General features: G+C 36.5%; 1 protein-coding gene across 6 annotated transcripts in view; it reads left to right on the top strand.

Annotated features, from left to right (window-relative positions):
• The window catches only part of LOC131931120 (serine/threonine-protein kinase mig-15), a 71388-nt gene extending 51325 nt beyond the window's left edge, over positions 1 to 20063 (top strand). For 3 of the 6 annotated variants that reach the window (XM_059287823.1, XM_059287824.1, XM_059287821.1), the window contains 14 exons: positions 6906 to 7029; positions 7171 to 7292; positions 7781 to 7910; positions 7998 to 8063; positions 8406 to 8551; positions 9062 to 9125; positions 9240 to 9340; positions 9483 to 9632; positions 10948 to 10968; positions 12176 to 12241; positions 13845 to 13923; positions 14051 to 14131; positions 15320 to 15459; positions 16250 to 20063. In XM_059287823.1, coding sequence (XP_059143806.1) covers positions 6906 to 7029; positions 7171 to 7292; positions 7781 to 7910; positions 7998 to 8063; positions 8406 to 8551; positions 9062 to 9125; positions 9240 to 9340; positions 9483 to 9632; positions 10948 to 10968; positions 12176 to 12241; positions 13845 to 13923; positions 14051 to 14131; positions 15320 to 15459; positions 16250 to 16333 — 1374 coding nt within the window. In that variant the 3' untranslated portion in view covers positions 16334 to 20063. The remainder of the gene's footprint in view (positions 1 to 6905; positions 7030 to 7170; positions 7293 to 7780; positions 7911 to 7997; positions 8064 to 8405; positions 8552 to 9061; positions 9126 to 9239; positions 9341 to 9482; positions 9633 to 10947; positions 10969 to 12175; positions 12242 to 13844; positions 13924 to 14050; positions 14132 to 15319; positions 15460 to 16249) is intronic. The other 3 variants (XM_059287822.1, XM_059287825.1, XM_059287826.1) reach the window with 3 other exon arrangements.
• Positions 20064 to 20356: the final 293 nt, after the last annotated feature.

The raw sequence follows: 20356 nt of genomic DNA, 5'->3' as shown, positions 1-20356 counted from the left end.
GTGGGGCAGGGAACAGCTGAGCCAACTTCCTTCTCTGGCACCAATTGGTTTCATCTAGCCGTGGTTAATGTACACGTGGCTCGTGTGGCTGATGTACGACAGCCACATGTGGTTGGGGCTTGTTGTTATTTTTAGTAGTGAAATAGGTAGAAAATGGGGGGGGGGGCGCACTGTTGCGTTTTTTTTTATTATTTATTTAATAAACTGTTAAAATGCTACATGTTTTTGTACATTCTCTGTTGATCTTATGTTATTTCGTTTATTTCATTGAGGAACTTAGCACTAGTTTCCTGTACTCAAGGCATGTTTTGAACTATACGTTTGTTGATGAGATGGTAGTGGTTCCAAGAACAAGTCCCACGCCAGTCAGATTTTGATGCGATGCCGGAAACAGCCGGGTGTATGAGAGGGCTGTCAATTATTTTCCTGGTTCCCCTCCATCCATTTCCCCGAGTGGTTTTAATATTTGGATGGGACTTGGTGCTGTAAAGTAAATGCGTTGGTCCCCAAGCAATAACATCCGGTCTGATATGATCCTCTAACCCCGGCTTGTTTGCCTCCCCCCTGGGGATTCTCCCCCCGACCCCCCACCCCCACCCATGTACGTGCTGTATACAAACTCGTGAAGCCGTGAGCGCCAGTCACGCCTTGGTCAATGTGGTGGTTGACGTACTCACGCAGGATTTACGGTGTACTATTCCAGACTTTGGCGTGATTACCTTGGCTGGACATATCTTAATCCCCCCTTCACCCCTCTCTTTTGGTTAAGTTTTTATAGACCGAGACAAACGAGGTTTATGGCTTGTTTTATTTTAGTATCGTGACGTCAATATGAAATCTATTTTGATTATGTTTAAATAAAACACGAGGAGTGCGCGTGGATTAAGACTCTCCAGTGGGCGGATTCTATATTTTAACCTCAATGTGGTGTGGGCTTTCTTTCACTCAAAACAGTGTTAAGGGAATCCCATTAGGTTTGAAAGAAAAGTTGAAGTAGTGTAAATTGTCATTGAGGCTGGTGTTAGCCTAAAGTGGTGTTGTTTCGTTTAATTTTCTTATTAATGTTACATCTCTTGTGGTCTCTTGATATAGATGACTCTTGATATATAATTAGAATTTTAAGACACTTAACAACCCACCAGGAAATACTATTGCTTGTACACAAAAACCTCTTGCCTCCCCTCTATTGTTTGTGTAACATCCTGTCATGACCACCATATACTCTTCAGTCCATGTGGTTGGTAGTGTTACTTGTAAGTTAATTTGTGATCGAATTTTCTGAAAATTTCCGACATCCGTGTACATTTTACCGCTTTCTTATTTCAAGAAAATATCAAGTGTTTATTGAAAATAAGCCTAGAACAATCTACAAACCAAGAGTTGACATGGCGTAGGTCATGGGATGACCAAAGTTCGAGTCCACTGACGACCACGGCACGTTGAGTCAGCTGACTGAAGACGTGACGTTTGGCCGTGATCTCGGCCTGATTGGGCCGGTGATGCCATGAAGGAAACGGCAATTCCTCGCTGTGTCAACAGCGATAAACTAACTCAACTGTGCCGGAAGTCGCGAGACACATCTGTCACATTTTTTATGTAAATAAGGGTGACGTCACCCTGCGTCATCCACCCTGCGTTACTTGAGGCGCTGAAAATGAACAAAATTGTGTTTGCATATTATTATTTTTTTGGGGACGGGAGAGTGGAGGGGGGGGGGGGGGGGGGGTGAAGTTTGTTGTTTGGGTTATGTTGGCATTGGAATTCTTGAAAATGTGTTGCCATAACAACCGGCGGTTAAAGTAGCTCTTTTAAAACTGAAAATTGTGTCTGACTTCGTTTTGTTTCGTTTCGCGTGTGTCTTTAACGTGTGGATAGACTCTCCCTTGTATGCCCGCGTGTTTTTTAACACTATTATCTGCGTGCCTCATCCAACTTGGTTGACTAAAAATTTCTAAGACTTCGTCATCACGTATGTGTCATAGGCCAGCTCATATTAACCTCAAAAGTGAATCACCCGAATGGAGTTCCCTAAAGCTGTTGAATCAACAATTTTGTTAGCATTTCTATCTCAATGCACTTGGAACAAAAGTGGCAATATTCTCCGTGTTGCATTTGTATTCAAATGTAATCTCGTCTTGGAAACCACATCATTCCTTTATTGAGAGGAATAATGACCCGCGATTATACATTGGCCGGCCGTACTGTAGCTTAGCCGGGACCGGTACCATCTTCGTGATCCTTGCCGATGATTAACATCAGTATAAACGATCTAGCTGGCTAGAACTTGGGCAATTTGTGACCAAAGCTATCTTTAACATTGTTGTGTTTAGATATAAAATCTAGGGATGATGTCTAGCTGGATAAACTTGGGGCTTAGTGTAGCAAACGGTGTTGGCGATAGACCAAATATTTTCTAGCGAGTTTTGGTTTTACAATGGTGTACAAATACAAGTCAGGCGAGTGAACTCTTAGCTAGAAGTTGAGCATGTTCATGTCTCTGGAAGAAGTTGTTACAATCCGATTGAAGGAATCCTCTAGCTGGCCGTCTCAGCTTAATTGTATTTTCACAGATCGAAATTGGGAAGCAAGCATGATCAGGAAATGTCTGGCGAATCTTCCGATCAAATTACAATCAATCAGTTTTTTTCCTGCCCATCCAGATGCTCCTAAATTGGAATTAGCGATGGCCTTTTCGGTCTTAGCGCGATTGCCAACCGGGGTTGTAATTAAAAAAGGAAATATTTTTTAAGCTGGTGTTGTGCTGAGGCGTGAGTGGTTAACTAGGCGTGTGATTTGTGCAGTGGTAGTTGCCACTGTTTGATGTGGTGGTTGTGTGGATGCCACTGTTTGATGTGTGGTGGTGTATGGCTGTCGCTGTTTGATGTGTCGTGGTGGTTGTATGGCTGTCACTGTTTGAAGTATGGTGGTTGTATGGCTGCCACTGTTTGATGTGTGGTGGTTGTATGGCTGCCACTGTTTGAATTATGGTGGTTGTATGGCTGCCACTGTTTGATGTGTGGTGGTTGTATGGCTGCCACTGTTTGATGTGTGGTGGTTGTATGGCTGTCACTGTTTGATGTGTGGTGGTTGTATGGCTGTCACTGTTTGATGTGTGGTGGTGTATGGCTGTCACTGTTTGATGTGTCGTGGTGGTTGTGTGGCTGCCACTGTTTGATGTATGGTGTATGGCTATCACATTATGTGTGGTGGTTCTATGGCTATCACATGATGTGTGGTGGTTCTATGGCTGCCACTGTTTGATGTGTGGTGGTGTATGGCTGTCACTGTTTGATGTGTCGTGGTGGTTGTGTGACTGCCACTACTAGATGCACTTGTAAGAGTTTATTGCTACTATGTAATACGCTATCAAAGTAAGATGTTATCCACGAAACCAGTTTTTACCTAGTCGCTTGCGGACAATTATTCAGGTGTGACTATCACTGTTAGAACATTTTCTATCACATTTTATATGGTACAATGGAGGCGAGCGAGTTGACGAGATTCCTTCCATAATGTTGTTGTCATGGAATAAAAATGTGCTTTTTAGATTTAGACCGTAAAAAAAAAATAAAAAATAAAAACTTAAGCCTAAAATTAATTTAGAAATTTTATATTCTTAGAATAAATGCTATAAAAGTTGCAAATCCAGAGAACTTGAAAATAATTTGTTGAGTTTAAGGCTACATTTCTATTTATTTTCATCAAGCCTAAGTTATAACCGGATGTTTCACTTTCGTAAGACAAATATTGATTGGCTGTACAGTAACTTAGTAATCGATAACTATTTGTTTACAAAACTTTGCAGATCAAGTTTTTAAATTACAATGCAAATTTAAAACCCCATGACCTAGTTTTCTATTTTTAGCTTACAATGTGTACAATAAAATCTATGGCAGCCTATCCAATAGCAGGATGCCATGTTTATGTCGCCATTACACGTGAAAACCAAATTGTTTTTGCTTTTTTTTTAATTTTTATTTAGTTACCGAAAATATTATAAACATCAAATACATCCAATCTTTAGTAAAGTCCGAAAAAAACCAGACAGGCAGGATTTTATAACCATATTAATTGTAAATACGCTGTGCATGATTTTTTAATGAATTTATACACCTCTCAAATACCTTTGAGACTTTTCTCGCTGGTGTCCATTCAAAACAAACATTGTGTGGCGTCTTAAAAAAACTGGGGGACCATGACTTAACATCTACCAGCGGGCACGCGTCCCGTAAATCCTTGCTGGACCACTTATAATTATTAGTTATATAGATCTAGTTATTTCTAGCGCTGTGTAGTTTATTGAAGCGATAGCCGACAAAGTATAGAAACCTAGTGTGAACTTAACCGTGATAAAATAGATCCGCCACATAGATCTCTCCTTAGTGCATACATTGATTTATATTAGGAACATTAAGGTTATGAGAGTTAACACATATTTCATGAGAAAATATAGTTCTAGTAATTTGTTGGGGAAATGTAAACATTGATAGTGTTGGTGTATTGGTCAGTGTTGGCCTACTAGACGGCAATAGGTTGCCACGTGTATAGCCACGGTCAATAATGTTGGTTTTTTTTTTTTACCGAGATTTGTGATGTTTTGATGTTTTTTAAACAGAAGGGTTGGAACCGCTTCTACGAGCGTGTGTTGTATTTGCTCGAGGATCCCCTTTGAAGTGGGTTAAGTCTTGGGTAAACTCTCTGGAAGTGGACGCGTGTTACCTAATTAAGTTTCCTGTTTGCGGCCGGATGTTGCCATTTTACCTGACCCTCCCGTCAAGTACACGAAAGCAACTTTTTTTTTCTTCTGGGATCCACTCGCTCTGGTATTTTTTATAACAAACTGAACGTTTGATTGTTTATTGGCGGAGCTAAATAAATTTGAATGATCGCGAATTTTTCGCGTATTGTTGTTTATTATTTTAAGAATATACTTAGTGCTACTAACAGCTACCAAAGTCAGTAGTTAATGACAGTGCGGTGTGATTCTGTCTCTTGTTAACTAACCCCTTGAAGTTTTGAGATAAGAAGAAAGATGCATGTTTTACACTTTCATCCGGGCCGATCATTTATCTGTTTGAAGCAAGTCGTAATGCTTGCCATTCTATTCATCACGATGAAGTTCGCCACTGTTGGCTTTTGTTCATCTATCACCAAGCCGGCTAAGACACACACCATTTCGGTTGTTTATGGTCACTAATTGTCATACCGTATATTTTTATACCCTCTATATCATCGTAAAAGTACAGTGTGTGGCCAAAAAACATATCAGATCGTTGTTTTTTCCTCTAGTTTATTTGTCGTTGGTCTAAAGGTTTGACCACGATCCGCTATTGAGTTGCCGTGTAAAACTTGCACTAGGTGACTAGCCCAGTTGTTAAAAGCTTGCTACGGGCCTGTCTTGTAGAATTTTAAACCAGCCCGTCTTTGTCCCCGTTACCTCTTTGTTGCTTCCCGGGGACCGGGGCGAAATTACCCTGTCCAAACTTGATGGACAGTGAAACGATGGCCGGTGGTGGGGCGAGGACGGGGTGTTGCAAACCAACAGGCAGTTTTGTATGGGATGAGGTCACAAACAATCATTGCTGGGTTATTTCCCTTGCGCGCACGTTTTTTTTTTTTTTTAATCTGTTGAAAATGGATAAAATAAGAGTTTCTTTTTAACCTGCTTGAAATTAATAAACTAAATATTTACTCATAGATTTTTATATAGAGCGCCTAAAATGTTTTTTTATATTAAAAATTGATGAAATATTTCTTTTTTAGAGATCTATTTGAAACTGATGTTAAATTTTTGTTTTGAAATGAGTGACATATTTTTAAAAAGATATCTATCTTATTTTAATGGACTTCAAAAAATTCTGTTGGAAACATTGACATTTTTTTCCCTCGCTGAATGAATTATAGGTAAATCCCTGGTAGTTGAGATTGGCTGGTTATAAAGAAGATAGCTCCTACCCATGACTATGATAGTCTAACCCCTGTCTATATAAACCTCCAACTTATTGATCTGGATGCCAAAGCTATGTCCTGGTATTCCAGCACTCCATCAATCACGTAATGGCTGACATAACTCTCTGTGTGGAGAAATAAGCCCATTTATCTGTCGCTGCTTGCTCCTATAGAACTGATTCCATCCATTGGATGCTTCCATTTCATTATATTATGCTGTAGAAACGGGCTATGATAGTAGGGGGTGAATGGGAGACAACTCTGTGACAACACATTAGGAAAATTGGGAAGACATGATTTGTTGAATGGGTTGGTCAAATCTCAAGGGAGAGAATTTTGTGTACATGCCCAGGCAGAGCTTAGATTACTGGGAAAGCGTTGATGGACAATCTAGGGAAAGGTTAAATACATCACATAAAAAGGTCAAAAACATGTTTGTTGGATCCAGAGCTTTCATCACAAGAGGATAGGAGGGGGTGTGTGTGCATGGAGGGGGTGGGGGTTACAGGGGTGTGGGCTGTGTGAGTGCTGGAACTAATCAATGAGCAGTGGCTGATATGATTGATTTCTGACAGCTCTTTTTTTTTGTCATCCGTGTCTCCCCCCACACCCACTTAAACGATAAAGCTTTAAATCCATTTTGTTATCCGGCTTAATATATCATGTAAGAGCAACAGATTTACTTTTTTCTCCTGAGTTTTGTTATTTACAGCTGGTTACATTCAAACAGTTCAGATGATTGTGTGATAACACTTCATTGAGCGAAACTGATAAGAAAAACATAGGAAAATTTATTAGCAAGATAAGATTTTTAAACTGATGAACAACATAAGTAATTTGTTAACAGAATGTTACTGCTGTACACTCTTTCTTTTCAAAGCTAACCCATTTTTGTACATGCGTTATGTGTTTTTTATGACTTGTTTTAATTTTCCTATCCTTTTGTTTCATTCCAGAACAAATCTGATCCATTACTAGATGGGGGGCGAGGCAGAAGAGGGGCTGATAAGAAGGCCTCTATACCACCCTCTGGACCTAAAACATCATCCTCATCCAATTCTTCAGCTAGTGGTGCTTTAGGTAGGTCTTTCTTATTTGTATTTTACAATTAAAATGAAGAAGTAGAGCAACTAGTAGCTTTTAGTCTAGTTGTTACTTTAGGGTGTTTAAATAAGTGTTTGACGTATTGTCTCACCACACATGTATCACTTGTATGTCCAGCTGCTGGCCAGTCCCCCAGACATGGCGGTGTTATGCCAGACTTGGTGCCACCACAGATACCACCTCGTACATACCCATCTTTCACACCACAGCGGCCACAAGACAAGACAGCGTCAGAGGAGGTAGGTTCATATTTTATAACATGCTACTTAGTTAGGTTAGTCACACTACACACACATCTCACATTTATAGTCTTTGTTAAGCACAGGGTCTCTTATTTTGGTAAGCTCAACTGTCGTTATGGATATACAAATTTTATTTGTTAATAAATAAAGTACAATGAAATTTTAGAGTTGGGGGGGGGGGGGGGGGGCTAGTTCTTTGTATGCTGAAGTAGTGCTATCAGCCATTTATTTTTGTACTGTTTTCCCCTTATTCTTAACCAGAGAGTTAATTGTAATCTATCCTGTTATAAACTAGATGCCACTTTGGCTGTTCAGGTTAACACCACTCAACTATCTCCCTTTTCTTTTGCCACCCTTAACCACCCCCAAAACAGTACAGAAAGGCAGTGCTTCAGCCTGTAGTCTTAGTAAAGCGTGGGAAATTAATGTCTTCACTTGCTGCTGAAGGCTCCACCATTGGTTCAAATTCTTCTATGTCCAAACAGTCACGCAGAGGTTCTCAAATCAACGTCAACGTCACACCGTCGCAGACCACTGAAGGTATCGGGGAGACCCCAGAGATCAGGAAGTACAAGAAGAGATTTGGCTCCGACATCCTGTGTGCTGCATTGTGGGGTAGGTTTTTTTTTTTTTCAATACTTGTAACAGATGAAATTTATATATGTGGCATGGAAATTTAATACTACAATTTTTTTTTTTTAGGTGTGAATCTTTTAATTGGAACAGAGTCTGGTCTTGTTTTGTTGGACAGGAGTGGTCAAGGAAAAGGTAAGTTTTCCAATGTATATGGGGATTATTTCAGGGTAATCTTTGATACTGAACTTGAGTCAGGAAAAGAAAAATTGGCTGGATGTAGTGTTAATCATGTTTCAATGTCAGAGAAACAAATGAACTCTACTTCATCTACCCCATTGCCTTTTTGGTTTGAAATTGTTATATCAGATAGTTCTAATATGCTTTTTTTAAAGATTAGTTTAATACATAAAAATGTATGTTGCATTAAAATTTGCTTGTAAAAATCCTTTGTAACTGAACTAGAAGATAATATTTACCCGTAAACAATTGTCACTATTGTGTCTTCATCGTTCCATGTATCTTTTTATTCCCCAGTGTACACCTTGATATCCAGGAGAAGGTTCCAGCAAATGGAAGTGCTAGAAGGTCAAAATATTTTAGTCACCATCTCAGGCAAGAAGAACAAAATCAGGGTCTACTATCTGTCCTGGTTGAAGTCTAAAATACTCAAGAATGACACAGTAAGTCATGTACATAATGCTACAGGTTTTTGGTACGTTTATGTTACCATAATTTAATGGGGTACTATCTGCCTGGTTTATGTCTACTATACTCAAGAATGACACAGTAAGTCATATACATAATGTTACAGGTTTTTGGTACTGTGTGTTAATGTTACTGTATTGTAATGGGGTAGTAACTCTCCTGGTTGAAGTATAAAATACTCAAGAATGACACAGTAAGTCATATACATAATGCAACAGATTTTTGGTACTGAATGCCAATGTTACTGTTATAAAATGGGGTATTATCTGTCCTGGTTGAAGCATAATGTACTCAAGAATGACACAATAAGTCTTATAATGCAACAGGTTTTTGATACTGAATGTTAATGTTACTGTAATGTAATGGGGTACTATCTATCCTGGTTGTATAATCACTTGAAAGTAACAAAGTTATTTGTTAATTTTAATTACTTTATTAAATATTGACGAAGAATTTTCTTGTACTAATTCTATTGTTTATTTCAGAGTGATAAGAAGAATGGCTGGGTGAATGTTGGGGAACTGGAGGGCTGTGTTCGTTTTAAAATAGGTGAGTCACTAGTTCTTCAGCTTCATCTTGGTTGTATTAAGTGAAGCTTTACAGTCTAAATGGGTGAAGTATTTTGGTGTTACCCTAATCACATGTCCAATGTGTGTGTTTCAGTGAAATACGAAAGAATCAAGTTCCTTGTGATAGCTTTACATGAGAGCATAGAGATCTATGCATGGGCCCCTAAGCCGTACCACAAGTTCATGGCTTTCAAAGTAAGTTGACATGGTGTTTTTTTGTCTAAAGCATAAGGATTAAACTAAGTCACTACAAGTAGCTAAAGAATCAGTTATGGAGTAAACTTATGGCTTTTTTAAAAAATGTAATTTAATTTAAAAAAAAAATAATTATTTTCAGACTTTCTCAGAGCTGAAGCCCAGACCCCTTGTAGTTGACCTGACTGTGGAAGAGGGTCAGAGGTTAAAGGTTATCTATGGCTCTAACATTGGGTTTCATGCCATAGATCTGGACAGATCCTCAACAATAGATCTCTACATTCCATCACATGTAAGTCTTGACCTTTGACCCGTCTAGTTTAATAGCTGTAAATAATTTTTGTGTGACTTCAATGCTTCGTCAAATTATTAGATCACAAGTTTTTACCCATCTATTTTATTAGCTGCAAACCATTTTTATTTCATCAATGTATGTCATATCTTCATTGTCATTCAGTGTGTTATTGTTTTTCTTTGCTAGTTCAATGCTCACAGTACAGACTTATCGACACCATAGTCTCTGTATAGTCACATTACAAACCTCTGCCATAGTCTGTGTGTATGGTCACATTACAAACCTCTGCCATAGTCTGTGTATGGTCACATTACAAACCTCTGCCATAGTCTGTGTGTATGGTCACATTACAAACCTCTGCCATAGTCTGGTGTATGGTCACATTACAAACCTCTGCCATAGTCTGTGTGTATGGTCACATTACAAACCTCCACCATAGTCTGGTGTATGGTCACATTACAAACCTCTGCCATAGTCTGGTGTATGGTCACATTACAAACCTCCACCATAGTCTATGTATGGTCACATTACAAACCTCTGCCATATTCTCTGTGTATGGTCACATTACAAACCTCTGCCATAGTCTATGTATGGTCACATTACAAACCTCTGCTATAGTCTCTGTGTATGATTACAAACCTCTGCCATAGTCTGTGTATGGTCACATTACAAACCTCTGCTATAGTCTCTGTGTATGATTACAAACCTCTGCCATAGTCTGTGTATGGTTACAATCCTCTGCCATAGTCTGTGTATGATTACAATCCTCTGCCATAGTCTGTGTATGGTTACAATCCTCTGCCATAGTCTGTGTATGATTACAATCCTCTGCCATAGTCTGTGTATGGTCACATTACAAACCTCTGCCATAGTCTATGTATGGTCACATTACAAACCTCTGCCATAGTCTCTGTGTATGGTCACATTACAAACCTCTGCCATAGTCTGTGTATGATTACAATCCTCTGCCATAGTCTGTGTATGGTCACATTACAAACCTCTGCCATAGTCTATGTATGGTCACATTACAAACCTCTGCCATAGTCTATGTATGGTCACATTACAAACCTCTGCTATAGTCTCTGTGTATGGTCACATTACAAACCTCTGTTATAGTCTCTATGTATGGTCACATACCAAACCTTTGCTATAGTCTCTGTCTAGTTAGTCACTTAAACTTCCGTCATAGTATCTGTGTGCTCTTATTTTAAGCTTTGAAAAAACTATTAAACCTACCTGTATTGATGCCCATAGATCATCCATTGCCCCGTAGTTGCTAATGTAATGTCCACTTTCTCTTGTCCTATGAAAGCATTACCTGACAGTGTCTGAAGTAGGTACATTTTAAACATCCTTGTGTGTTATGGCTTCCCTCACAGCTTGTACTTGCTAGCCTGTAGCTGGATAGCCAGCCAGGCCAAACGCTCTGCTCATACTGCTCATAGTCTTCCACATAATTTTTTAATGCAATTACTGTAAACTGTTTCTTAAAAACTCAGTATGAGAAGATGCAAAAATGCCTTAATTAAAGCAAGCATAGTTACAATATCAAAGGTCATTTTATGCTTTCTTATTATTACCAAGTTTAATATTAGAAATAAAATACACACTTTTAACCCTGTAGGCACTAGAATAATGTTATTTTACGCTGCTAAATTATGTTTCAATTGTTGTTTAGATAAATTAGTGAATGCTGGGTTTTCATAACTACAATTTTAGGATACCTATTTTCAATGCTTTAACACTGCTGCTGTCTAAAATTGTTCTTCCTTACATCAAATTAAATTGTAAACTTTTAAAAAAAAACTTTGATGAAAAGTCCTTAATGCTAGCTTGAGCTAGTTAGGATGATCTTATTGTTGTTTTTACTTTGAGTTTTGATGATATTTGGTCAGTTTAAATTTAGAAAGCTTTTGTATGTTGAGCTTAACTTGCTGGCTGAAAGTTAAAGAGTTAATGTAATTGGATAGATTTGCAGAGCTTAACTTGCTGGCTGGGGCTTAAATGGGTTAACTTCCTAGTGATTGCAGGCAATAGGAAATGTGAATGCAGTGCTGAGATACAGCCTCATTTTCATCACATACATAATATCTACACCATCACATAATCAAATCCTCATCACCAGTGACTTAGTCCCTATCAGGAGATGTAGCTCACATAATCTAAAACGCCCACTTTCAAAATGGACTCATATACCCCCAAATTATCCACACAAGCTCAATTGTACTTGAAATACTTCCAGTTGGAGCCTCTACACCCATAAATATGCCACACATACCACTACCAAATGGCACCTACATACCATCAAATGTCCCCTACATGATATCCATCTAATGTCCCCTACATGATAACCATCAAGTGTCCTCTACATACCATCAGATTTGCTCTACATACCATCAGATTTGCCCCTCATACCATCTTCTTTGCCTCATCCAATCTCTAATTGATTGACCATAAATCTTGAGTTGTAGAATCCTTTTATTTGTTTATTTCTCTCTTTGCTTCTCTTGCTGGCCTCCATTTACCCACCACTTCCCTAGTATCGAGGTCAAGGTAATTCAGTAGCCAGTAACCAATCAGGTTGCATCACATTTTATGTCAATCAGGTAAGGCCGCCCCTGGGTCAGTTGCTTTTCTCTTACACAGACGTTAAAGTTTATTACTCAAGTTTTTTGTTTGTGTTTTTTTTTTCAATTTCCTAAAAGGTTATAATGCATTTATTTCAGTTTAATTAGTTTCATTCACTTTATTTTTATTCCACTGCTTTATTTTAATTTTATTTTTCGGAAGAGCTAGATTTTAATTCTTATTTTACAAAAAAAAAATTATACAAAAATATATAGCCTTGTGTAACAGAGTTACAAAAAGTTTTGAGATAGATAAGTTGAAAAAGTATTGAGATAAATAAGTTGAAAAAGAGAAAAAGCTTTTGACACCAAAGTGCCCAGTGAATGACCTCAAATTTTTGGTCTGTCTTGTGATCAATGTAGTTTTTTTTCTTGACTGAAAAACTTTTTTTAAAGATTTCTTTTCTGTTTAATTTTGCCATGAAGCACATGAATGGCTGTTTAAACTATTTTTTGTCTGAAAAAACCAGCAGTTTGTTTTTGTTCTCTTTAATTTGCAGCCTTTGTGGTTTGATTTTCTTTACAACTTTCTGCCTGGCTATGCTTTAGATGACCATTCATCTTACCTATGTAGCTTTGTTCCTTTAATCCCTTCATTCAATCATCCTTTATTTTCATCCTAGGAAGGACATAATTTTATTTTGTTTTTCTATGATAATTGTTTTGTGCAATTTTTTTTTAAACAATCACTGCATCCACCATCTTCTGTTAATACATATTGTATAAAGTTGAATGTCGAAAATATCAAATTTTTTTTACTTGTTTACATAATCCAACATTTTCAACACAATAACTTCTACGCAATATCCTCAATCTTATATACAACGTTCAACATGTTTTACATTAATAAGATTAACAAGCTGTACACACCCAAAATATACACTATACCCAGCACATTCTAGACATCTTATATCTTCTACATAGCATCCATCATCTTCTACATAGCATCCATCATCTTCTACATAGCATCCATCATCTTCTACACAGCATCCATCATCTTCTACACAGCATCCATCATCTTCTACACAGCATCCATCATCTTCTACACAGCATCCATCATCTTCTACACAGCATCCATCATCGTCTACACAACATCCAACATGTACACAACACCCAGCTAACATAAAGCAACCTCTCCTACCCAACATCTTGTATGAGGACCATCTCATGTCAGCTGTTGTACCTAATTGATTTGTCTGGTGCTTGCTCTAGCTTCCACCACTTCTCCTTGATAATTTTTTTGTTTCTTCTCACAACCACAGGGTTTATAGAGCTTCATTTTATTGTTTTCAAATTTAGTTAACACTATGCTACACCAGTTTTATTTTATTTGTAGCTAGGCATAACATTGATGTCAATCTTTGATGGAAAATACTAAAAATTTTGTAGTAATATTTTTTTATTCACTACTAAACTAATAACTTACAAATTTCTATAAAAAAATTTAAACCACAGTTACATTCTTATTGCTTTAAGAGTATCTTTATATATTGTTTAAAAATGCTACAGCAAAGTGAATCAAGTTTCCTCCCTTGATTTGTTGTTGACATTGTGAAATTAACTGGTGTTTTTTTTATTACAGACCAATGGGCCAATAGTCCCCCACACAATAGTTATATTACCAGACACCAATGGTAGACAGCTGCTACTATGTTATGACAGTAAGTCACTTCATGCTTTTCTTTTTTATTGTTATGTTAGTGTGGTATATATTTTTAGGATAGTATGATGATATTGTATTAGTGTGAGATGGTTAAAGTTAATGTGGACTGTTTTGACTGTTTTCAGATGAAGGTATCTATGTGGACACATCTGGTAATGTGACCAAGAATGTAGTCCTACAGTGGGGTGAGCTGCCTACATCAGTTGGTGAGTACCTTGTCTTCTCTCTTGTTAGCTCCATCCTCTATAGAGTCAGGGCAGAGTTTCTAGCTTCTGAACACCCTACTAACATTTGGGTCTAGGTTATTTCCCCTCCATTCTAGTTTATTATATCTATCTATACCCATCACTCTATTCCTATTAATCTCCCTCTATCCCTAACTATCCAATAAGGGCTGGGTGGAAGTGTACTGTCCTCTCCTAACATTTACAAAGTACCTTTTGTACACCCTAATAACATTCAGGTTTAGGACCCTTTGAGCTAATTACCCCCACCCCTTTTTTTTAAGAATACTTATATATCTATTGCCATGTCAAGCTCCTTAATTTTAATCCTATCCCTATATCAAACATATCCCTAGCTAGTCTATACCTAAATTGTGTGTACTGTTCTGCTCTCCTAACATTCACAATATACTTTTTACTTTATATTTTAAACCTTGTGTGACCTCTCTATAGCTGATCAGTGTAAAACAACTGTTTATTTTATATTTTAAATCTTGTGTGGCCTCTCTATAGCTGATCAGTGTAAAACAACTGTTTATTTTATATTTTAAATCTTGTGTGACCTCTCTACAGCTGATCAGTGTAAAACAACTGTTTATTTTATATTTTAAATCTTGTGTGGCCTCTCTATAGCTGATCAGTGTAAAACAACTGTTTATTTTATATTTTAAATCTTGTGTGGCCTCTCTATAGCTGATCAGTGTAAAACAACTGTTTATTTTATATTTTACATCTTGTGTGACCTCTGTATAGCTGATCAGTGTAAAACAACTGTTTATTTTATATTTTAAATCTTGTGTGACCTCTGTATAGCTGATCAGTGTAAAACAACTGTTTATTTTATATTTTAAATCTTGTGTGACCTCTGTATAGCTGATCAGTGTAAAACAACTGTTTATTTTATATTTTAAATCTTGTGTGACCTCTGTATAGCTGATCAGTGTAAAACAACTGTTTATTTTATTTTTTAAATCTTGTGTGACCTCTCTATAGCTGATCAGTGTAAAACAACTGTTTATTTTATATTTTAAATCTTGTGTGACCTCTCTATAGCTGATCAGTGTAAAACAACTGTTTATTTTATATTTTAAATCTTGTGTGACCTCTGTATAGCTGATCAGTGTAAAACAACTAAATCACTAGACTAAAACCTGTGCTTGCTTCTTCCAGCTTACATCAGTACTGGTCAGATCATGGGCTGGGGAAACAAGGCAATAGAAATCAGATCTGCAGAGACAGGACACCTGGACGGGGTCTTCATGCACAAGAAATCTCAGAAACTCAAGTTTCTCTGTGAGAGGAATGATAAGGTGGGTAGACACTCCTAGGCTGTGGTTTGAGTTTGTGTCTTCTCACTCTTTACTAACATTGCTGACATAAAATAGAATTCATTTAGTGAACTAAGGGAGACAACACTCAAAAACTTTTGTTTGAAATTATTTTTAAAAAATACAATTATTAAATGAAGAATTGTTGCAGCTCAATGAAAATTTGAAAGTGATTCAAGTGTGTTGTCCTTGTTTGCCTCAGAAGGCCCCTGTAACATTTATAATATAAAAATAACTACAACAACTCTACAACAGTCTGATTTTAATTCTAATATATTTTATATCTAATTAATTCAGGATTTTTAACATGTCTTTGCTATTGTTTACATTAAAACAAGCTAAAAATCTGTCCAAAATTATGTAGAAAAAAATAAAAAGGAACTAAAAACTGACTTCCTCCTTTTGCATTCTTGTACCACTTTTAGTAAGCCGAAATAACCTATATGGAATTTTCGCAAAATAATATGCAATAGTAGCCAATAAGCAAAATAGTTGTCTTAATGAACATGAAAAAAATACCAAAAAAAAATTAAATCTACGGAAGTGTATTTGAAGAAAAAATTGAAAAGAAATTAAATTCCAGGAAGTGTATTTAAATTCAAATAAGAGTTGCATTTGTTGTGCTCTATACTCAGCTGTATAGCACAATGTCCAGGCACCTATATTCCCTAGTACATCAGCTAATCTTCAATATTGGTTTTATTCCCCACACCTGAAGACACTCAAGTTTAAAACTAGTTTTTAAGTGATGAATTTTATTTTACATCCGCAGGTGTTTTTCTCATCTGTCCGTTCTGGCTCGTCTTGTCAAATTTATTTCATGACACTCAGTCGACCTGGCCTGGCCAACTGGTGAACCTGGAGTACCTGACAGGGCCAGGCTTTAGGCATCTGGTGGCACCACTCACAACAGTCCACGCAGTCGCAGAATTCAACCTTGGTAAAGATAGAGTAATTTATTCACTGGATGCTATAATGTGAGGAGTAGGAAGGAGGAAAACCAGACAGTTTATTGTATGGACAAATTTTGTAAAAGAAAGGTTTTTCTGTTTGATGATTTTTGTCCCCCCCCCCCCTCCTCACTGTTGTGTTACCATGGTAACTGCCACATATGGGTCAGGATTTAAAATCTTAGTTAAAAGTCTGGATTGAGTTTGGATGTACACGAACTTATTTTTTAATGCTTGAATTTAATCATGGTTTCATTGTCACATTTTAAAAACAAAAAAACTTTATTTATAGGTTTGTCAGGGTAAGCTAGAACTAAAAACAAATTTTTCCAGGAATTGTATACTTCAATAGTATATTTGTTTTATTTTATGAAGAGGATAAAAAATATTCCACATCCTTATTTAGATGTCAAAAAGAACATGCTCACTTAAAGGGGACCATGCTAATTTAAAAATAAAAAAACTGTAGTTTTTTGTATCATCTGAAGTCATCAGTGGTGTAGGCAGAGGGAGTTGTTCATGGACCCTTCAAATGAAGGTTGTCTCATACTCAATTACATAGTTACAACTACTAAAGACTACATTTGAGTTGCTTGATGCTAACAATTTCAAAATTTTAATGTCATGTACACAATTTCCTAAAGTCATTATGGAATGTGTATAAATATATGTATGTAGACATCTATACATAATTTTCTATATGTATACACACACTCATTTGAAATCCCTTCTCTTCCCCTCCCCCCTGGACAAACATCTCCCTGCCCACACCATTGAAATCATTTATTGCAAGTGACCTAAAATTTTAAAATAAAGATCACTCATTTCAAGTGTGCTTAATGGAATACTCAAATCTAATTTCTTCAGTGTTAAATTAATGCCATATATTTGTATTTTTTTAATCATGCTTTGGTAGAGAAAAAATTAGAGCACCATAAAATATGCAACATGTGCTGAAGTGTGAGGGTGTAATTCTGGCATTAAATTTGTGTTGTTGTTTGAGAGGATTGTGGCATTAAGGACTGGCGCTAGCCAGCCAGATCTTGCAGTGTACAGTTTCTTTATTTATTGGATGGGTGAAACAGATGGTTTTTGTTATAGTTCATCATTGCTGCAATATTTTATTTATAACTTGTGCTTTCATAGTGTCAAATCTATGCTCATAATTGGCCAGGAAAATTTGTACTATCAAAGGCAAAAATTTAGAGTGATAATTTTTTTTTTTTTTTTTGTAAATTAAAGTAACCAACTATCTTTAAAAATTTTGACTTATTAAATGCTGCTCAAGTGTTTTGTGGATACTAAGTAGATCCACAACCTTTTGGATAGGGTGGATTTGGTTGGCCATGCTGTAATATGTGAATTAAAGATCTACATGGATTTAAAGATTTAAATGGAAAAAATATTTTCAATCTCTTTAGTTGGCTGTTAAAAGTAACTCCTTAGGTAACAGAATGGAATTATAGGGTAGCTTTTCATCTGCTTTAATTAAATATCATTATTTTAATGTTCAGTTGTGTTAATTTGGAATCAAAAAGTGTATAAAATTTCCTTCTTGTAAAATAAGTTTGAGTGTGTACACGACCTCAAGTGTGTATACAGTTCTGTGTATATATCCCTGGCTGTGTACAGCTCTAGCTAAAATGTGCACGCATGTACTCAATTCTGTACATATTTCTGGCTGTGTATGCCTGTACATGATTCTAAGTAATGTACACTTACATGGCCCTGGCTGTGTACATTACCATCCTGTTTTTCTGGCCACCTTAACTAGTTGAACGCTGTGTCTTTACTGTAATACTCCATCAACTCACCTGGCTTGTATGAAGGCAGTGCTCCACTCTAGAACTCTTTACCTAAGATACACGCGAACTTTGAACCCACCTTGTGTTGCATTCATTTCTCTTATAGTATTAAACAAGCTGTCAGAAGTCTATTGTTCTGATGAGGCTGATACCACTTTTAGTTAGCCTAACCATGACAAAGATTTTCTTATTTGTTTCTCTAAGTCTGATGCTAGTTTTTACAAATTCCTCCTTTTTAATATATCCATCTAGTCCAACAAAGTTGCTGTGAATTTGTATCATAACTTTCCTATTGTTGGATATGACTCAGCTCTGTATTTAAAGGTTCTGTAGCTTATCTTGTTGAATCAGCTGGTTAATTAAGACTTACCATCATTGCTGGTGGTTTTAGAAAATTTTCTTTCTTCAAGCTGGGGGTTAGTACTTCACTCCAGTATTATTTCAATACGTTATGCATTTTTAATATCTAGACCTTTCACTTTCATGCTATGTTCTGCTCCTAGTCGAAATTATCATGTAAATAATGGTTTGTAAAAAATGTAATTCATGCTTTTTCTTCTCTTTAAAATGTACAGAGTTTGTGTACTTTTTATTCTTTGAGGTATGATAGGATTGTCTTTTTAATGTGTCTGAGTAATGTCAGACATAGGACAATGTGTGTTTTGTGTCAGACCTGGTTCAGGTGTGTTTTGTCAGACCTGGTTCAGGTGTGCTGTGTGTTATACCTGGTTCAGGTGTGGTGTGTTATACTTGGTTCAGGTGTGTTGCGTGTCAGACCTGGCTCATGTGTGCTGTGGTGTTTGTTAAACCAGACTCTGATGTGCTGAGGTGTCACAGGCCTGCCAACTGATGATGTGTGCATGTGTTTACCAGATTTCTTTGTGCCAACTACTGCCAACACCATCTCATTGCTAACTCCCAAATGTTTTGTCCCCTATACAACCAACCATCAGCTGGCTAGGTAGTCATGTTTAGATAGTATCTACTTTTACTCTTAAAACACATTGATTTTTTTCATGTGCCTTTGCTTTGCATGCTGACCGGTTCCCATGTTGTAGATTCAAGATCTGCTAAACAGAGGCAAAAAAAAATATCATCCAGTAGATTTGTAACCAACCATATTCACATCAGTTACTTCCCTTGAATTGCAATTTATTTATTGATGTGTACATGCATAGAGATGTGTAATTTAGGGTTGTTGATTTGCTGATTGTTGCAACTTGTACATGCATTTGCTAATTTTTTTAAAGTAAAGATCATTTGTAGAAAAATATTATTTTAACACAATGTGTTTTTTTATAATGTAAACTATAGAGATGAATAATCTTATGATGTTTTATATATTTTTTTTAGGAAACAAATTTGTTTTATATTGTGTTCATTGCAAATTTAGTCACAAGTGTTGTTGTGAAGCTCTCTCTACTTCCTGAGTAAGAAGCTTATACCAGATCGAAAATGTTAAGGTTATATTTACCAAAAGATATACTTGAGTTATGGCTCATTGTTTTTTAGAAAGATTACAGTTGCCCCTTCAAAGTTCAAATATATTCTAATAATTTATGTAACTATATCATTTATTTTGCTTTGTGAACTAATTTTAACTTAGTAAATCCATCAGTTTAGAGATCACAGAGTAGATCATGTCTTTGAAATGATTTTTTTTATAGAAGATTGTCATATTTTTATTATGTGTGATTACAAGGAATGTAACAATATGCTAATATTATGTGTACAAAGATCATGTCCTCATATTTTGTGTGTTTTATGTAGCAAACACTTCTTGACATTTAAGCATACATTTTGAAAGAATAAAAAAATATATCAAATACAATTTTCTGTTTGGTTTTTGTATTAGAAATTTTTTTTTTCAAACTTACATATCAATACCATATGCCTTCCTTCATCTGTATGAACAGAAATAATTCATAACAAGTATCTTTTTTTCTTAGTATTTTTGGGTCAACACGTGTGCCAGAGGACCTGTTTACACTGGATGTGCTCGAATAGCCTTTTATTTTAATTGAACAAGCTACAAGGCAGCAGTTGTTTGAATTTGAAATTTTCTCTCGCAAATAGGTTGATGGTTGTTGTCCCCATCTAATGTACCTCATCGGGACCTGAGTC

The sequence above is a fragment of the Physella acuta genome, unplaced genomic scaffold, assembly GCF_028476545.2.
Source record: "Physella acuta isolate Inbredline_101_S28 unplaced genomic scaffold, ASM2847654v3 ptg001894l, whole genome shotgun sequence".
Classification (NCBI taxonomy): Eukaryota; Metazoa; Mollusca; class Gastropoda; family Physidae; genus Physella; species Physella acuta.
The sequence above is the reverse complement of the archived record's forward strand: the minus strand, read 5'-3'. Positions and strand labels throughout refer to the sequence as shown.